The sequence below is a fragment of the Hipposideros armiger genome, unplaced genomic scaffold (assembly GCF_001890085.2).
Source record: "Hipposideros armiger isolate ML-2016 unplaced genomic scaffold, ASM189008v1 scaffold_109, whole genome shotgun sequence".
NCBI lineage: Eukaryota > Metazoa > Chordata > Mammalia > Chiroptera > Hipposideridae > Hipposideros > Hipposideros armiger.
In genome coordinates, this window is record NW_017731459.1 from 1 (window position 1) to 4,591 (window position 4,591).

The 4,591-nt window shown below is 44.1% G+C and overlaps 1 protein-coding gene across 1 annotated transcript in view; it reads right to left on the reverse strand.

The window, feature by feature from the left end:
* Positions 1–1,969: 1,969 nt before the first annotated feature.
* Positions 1,970–4,591, reverse strand: part of DLEC1 (DLEC1 cilia and flagella associated protein) — a gene marked incomplete at its 3' end in the record, with an annotated part of 44,407 nt that continues 41,785 nt past the window's right edge. The window contains exon 17 of the mRNA XM_019647150.1: positions 1,970–2,109. Coding sequence (XP_019502695.1) covers positions 1,970–2,109 — 140 coding nt within the window. The remainder of the gene's footprint in view (positions 2,110–4,591) is intronic.

Sequence of the window (4,591 nt, forward strand, 5' to 3'; positions counted from 1 at the left end):
GAATAAGAACTAAAAACCCTGAAAGATGGAAAATAGTTAAATTCAAGCAGTATAGATCCAGCATGATTTCCCACCAGCTCTTTCTGGGGACAGACCCTCCCGCTGTCACAGAGTGGGCACGTAACTGAAGAGAACCAATCAGTCTATCTCTGGAGAAAGCCAGCTTTGTTTTTCACTGAGTTTGTTAAACTGGGAGCCTTCGAGCCTGGAGTTCTTAGTGCTCCCCCTAAGTATAAAATGGCACAGTTTCTTTTTGGAGGATAATTCAAGAGTATCCACAAAGATTTAAAATGAGCATTTAAAGGAGCATTTTTCTCACTCTGTTGAGATCTTGTTTTCAGGCATAGCTTTTGTTTGGCTCAAATAAATTTTTATGAGAATTATCCAAAAAATGAGCATTTTAGATGTTTTTATAATGAAATACAAAATACATGCAGAAATGACTATAAAACATTTATACAGTGTAAATATATACAGTTTAAAGAATAATTAAAACACTGATGTACCACTACCACTCAGCTTAAGAAACAAAATATTACCACTAGCCAGCTTAAGAAAATGAATATTATGCTTCAAAATAATTTGGGGAGGGGTGGTAAGAAGTGGATGAGGATATGGATTAAACAATATTTGTAGTGATTTGATAATTATTGAAGGTAGATGACGGGTACATGAGGGCTCATTATACTATTGTATTCTTATATATTATGGACGAAAAGGGGTCACATATGAAAGCTGACAAGCTCAGGGGAGGCCAGCATGGCAGGACCTACGACCTCAGAGACCGAAGGTAACCACAGAGGACGGTCTGAACATAAACATTCATAACTAAAAGCAGGACTTGGCAGGTAGTCACATCCTTGGCCTGTAGCTTTCTTGACAAAGGTCAGTCTTCACCTTAAGTGAGCCTGTCTATTGTCTTTTTGCATCTAAGATTAACAGACCCTTGGAATGTCAAAGTCATTCCTTTTTTCCAAACCCCTCAGGCCACACCCACCTCACCAGGCCACAGAACCCCTCCTTATCTTGTTCCCCCAATATCATTTCTATGTACTATAAATGTTAATTATTAACTATCCTATACCCAGCAATGTAAAAGAAGTATGTGTGTCTCTGTTTTACTTTTTATCCAAACCCAGAGATGTCCTCACTTTGCTTTCTGCTGCCCCCTTAATCTACCACCAATGGATTTCATGTAACCCCCCCTTAGGTCTCCCATTTGGCTCTAAACGTATAAAATAAGCTACAAAACTACCATTCTCTGGAACATTTTCTCAATCCATTGAGATTTTGCTTCCCAGCAATCATCGTCAGTTTGGCTCAAATAAACTCATAAAAATTCTCTACAGGTTTGGACATTTCTTAGGTGACAGTATGTAAGAAATTTTCTGGAAGGAAGAGAGGGCGGGAGGGAAGGAGGGAGGGAGAAAGGAATCGAACGTTACTAATAACCTTCGAGATCTTCAATGTTCCTCCCAGAATACAATGGTATTCACTCATTTAAATATGCCACAACTATTTTGTGTCTGTTCTCTTGTTGAACAGTTATTGTTTCCAGTTTTCGCTATTATGAACAGTCTGGCTATGAGAATTCCCATATGAGCACACGGCTCCCACCGCACATGTATAAGGAGTAAATCCGGAAAGGCTCATGCTGGGTCACAGGTTATGTGCATATTTCACCTTACTAGGTAACAATAAAGTGTTGTCAAAAGTGGTTGTACTAGTTTACATTCCTCTATCACGTACACACTGGAAGGATACACCCTGTAATACTACAGGGAACTAGTGAGTTATTTCCAGGTAATAGATTAATTTTCTTCTGTAATTTCCAAATTTTACAAAATAAACATGTATCAATACCTTGAAATTCTGAAATGTGTATAGATAGCTAATTATACACAATATAAGAAAATATACTGTGACTACGCAGACAGTGTGTCGTAACAGCTCTCCCCAGCCTTCTTACCTCCAGGCCCCGTTTACCACCTCCAGCACCAGGACGGTCTGCAGACGCTGGCACTGCAGGGCCTCCAAGGTGATGTTCACTCTGCACTCTCCCAGAGGGTGAACCTGGCCACTTGAGGGCTCAATCTCGAAAGGAGAAACCTGATTGGGAGGTCAATCCACAAGGATAAGGAGGACACTTGGAATTGCAGAACTGGGGGCTGGCCATGCCCAACCATAGTCACCCCCAAGCTGCCCCCAGCTCTTCAAAGAGCCATCTAGAATACCGAAGGAGGCAAGCAGGTGGGGGAACACAGCTGAGGGAGAGTCTCAGGATTAAGAGGACAAAAACTGAGTCTCCAATTAAAGGAGGAGGTCCCCATGCATTGGCCATGATCTGAGAGGTACAAGGCAGAGGGAGGTGCCACACTGGGAGGTGTGGGGACCATGCTGGGGGAAGGTGCGGCAGCTCTCTGAGAGGTCTGCCCAGCTCCACTTGCGCAGGCATTGGTCAGGACCCCGATGGCTTTAAGAAAGGAAAGCCAGCAGGTCACCGAATTGGGGGAGGGGTGAAGCTTCCAAGTGGCCACAGATTTCTCCTTCCCCTGCCCCCCAACAGGCTTGTAGTCGTTCACCTGGCCTATCCACCTCCTTCCCCATACTAGGCACACTGACAAAGGGAGAGGGGAAAGGAAAAGGTTTGAGAAAAAGAGTGTACCTGGAGAGGGCTCTCTACCCCTCTTCCTGTCCTCAGCTGACATAAAAAAGCACTGGTCTGACTGAGTGGCCCCATGGCCCCAGATGGGCTACACTGGCTAGTGAGGTGTCACTGGACATTGAAAGAACACACCCAGTGGGGACATTATTCCTTTTTGGTCTCTTCCTTCCATGACACCAAGACAATGAATACAAAGCACCTGCCTGTAGCCACATGAGCCTGGCCTGTCTTCTCCCACCCTCACCTCCCACCCATGCTGTGCTGACCTGGGCCCTGCGTTCACTTGCTTTTGAAGTTTCACCTCCCTGGCACTGGTGGAAGGGAAGGGCTGGCTGTCACCAGAGAGGCTGCTTAGGGCTCTCAGGAAAAGTGGCTTGTGTGCTCTAGGCGGAGTTTGGGGCCCAAGCTCTGCCGTCAGGAAAGAGCCCCTTTGTTTTCTTTGGTCTTTGTTCCTCAGGTGCCTCTCTCGGAACGCTGGGGGTGTGGCTGTACTCTGGGGCTGGGTTTCTGGGTCCCCTGACCTGAGCACATCTAACAAATCCCAAACCTCAACATTATTTGTGAGAGCTCAAGAGGATAGAGAACTATAGAGATAGGATTCCTACCAGCCTCGATTATGGCATAAATCTCAATACACTACAAAATTGCCAATTATTTCAACTGTAAGTTGTAACTATTCTTCTCAGTAGAAGAAAAACACAGACTGGGAGTTAGAGAACTGGGGGTCTCATATGATTCCACCACCCATTTGCTATATAACTCTGGGGCTCCCCCCCTCCCCCGNCTTCATTCATATTTACGAATGAATGAATGGAATGACCTGTGTAGCTGGCCAGTGTGGGTTTCCTTGACTTGGGTTGTTTTTCCCAAAGGCTCCTTCCTCTTATGGAATTCAGGTGCCTGTGCACTGTTTCCACATACACTTCACTTCTTGGCAGAGGAGTGCTCTCCACACCTACACCCACTTACTCAGAGGAAACTTGCACCACCAGGTTCTTATGCAAATCAATCTCCTCTTCCATTCAAAAACAGGAATGGGCAGCCAAGAATTACTCAATGTAGAAGAAAAGCCAAACAGTGAAGGAGAAGGACTCCAAACCAAAAGCTGAGGAAATAAAAATTAGTTTCCTTGGGGAAGTTTGAGAGGCTGCCACACCCATAAGACAGTAACAACTTATTGGGTTGTCAGAAAAGTCATGACGCATGTTTGTAACAGATGACACTAGTTCATTTTTGGAAGTACTAGAGTCATTGGCATCTATGTTATTGCTATGCCATTGGACAGCTGACAGTTCTAGCTTCATTCTAAAAAAAATTGAGTGATTTGGTTGAGTTTTGGAGATTTTACAAGTTGAAGATAGAAGACCAAACTGTGCATTTTTGCCATATTTTACTGTTTTATTTCCATAAAGGGAAGAATGCGCGTCAAGCTTGTGAAAAGTTGCATAAAGTTTATGGTGACAATGCTCTACAAGAACATCAGTGCCAATGATGGTTCACGAAATTCCGTGCTGGTGATTTTGATCTCAATGACGCTCCTCGATCAGGGAGGCCCACCGAGGTTGATGACGACAAAATAAAGGCATTGATCGAGTCAAATCCACATTACACGACATGAGAAATTGCAGAAACATTGAACATCCATCATTCAAGCGTTCATGGCCACCTGAAGAAGCTGGGATACGTAAGCAAGCTCGATATTTGGGTTCCTCATAAACTCAAGTTCATTTGACGGCGTGTATAAACATCTGCAATATGCTCATTAAACGTGAGGAAAACGATCCTTTTTTGAAGCGACTGATAACTGGTGATGAGAAGTAGATTGTTGACAACAATGTGGTGTGCAAACGGTCTTGTCTCGATGTGATGATTCGCCTCAAACGACATCGAAAGCAGACATTCATCAGAGGAAGGTTATGCTCTCAG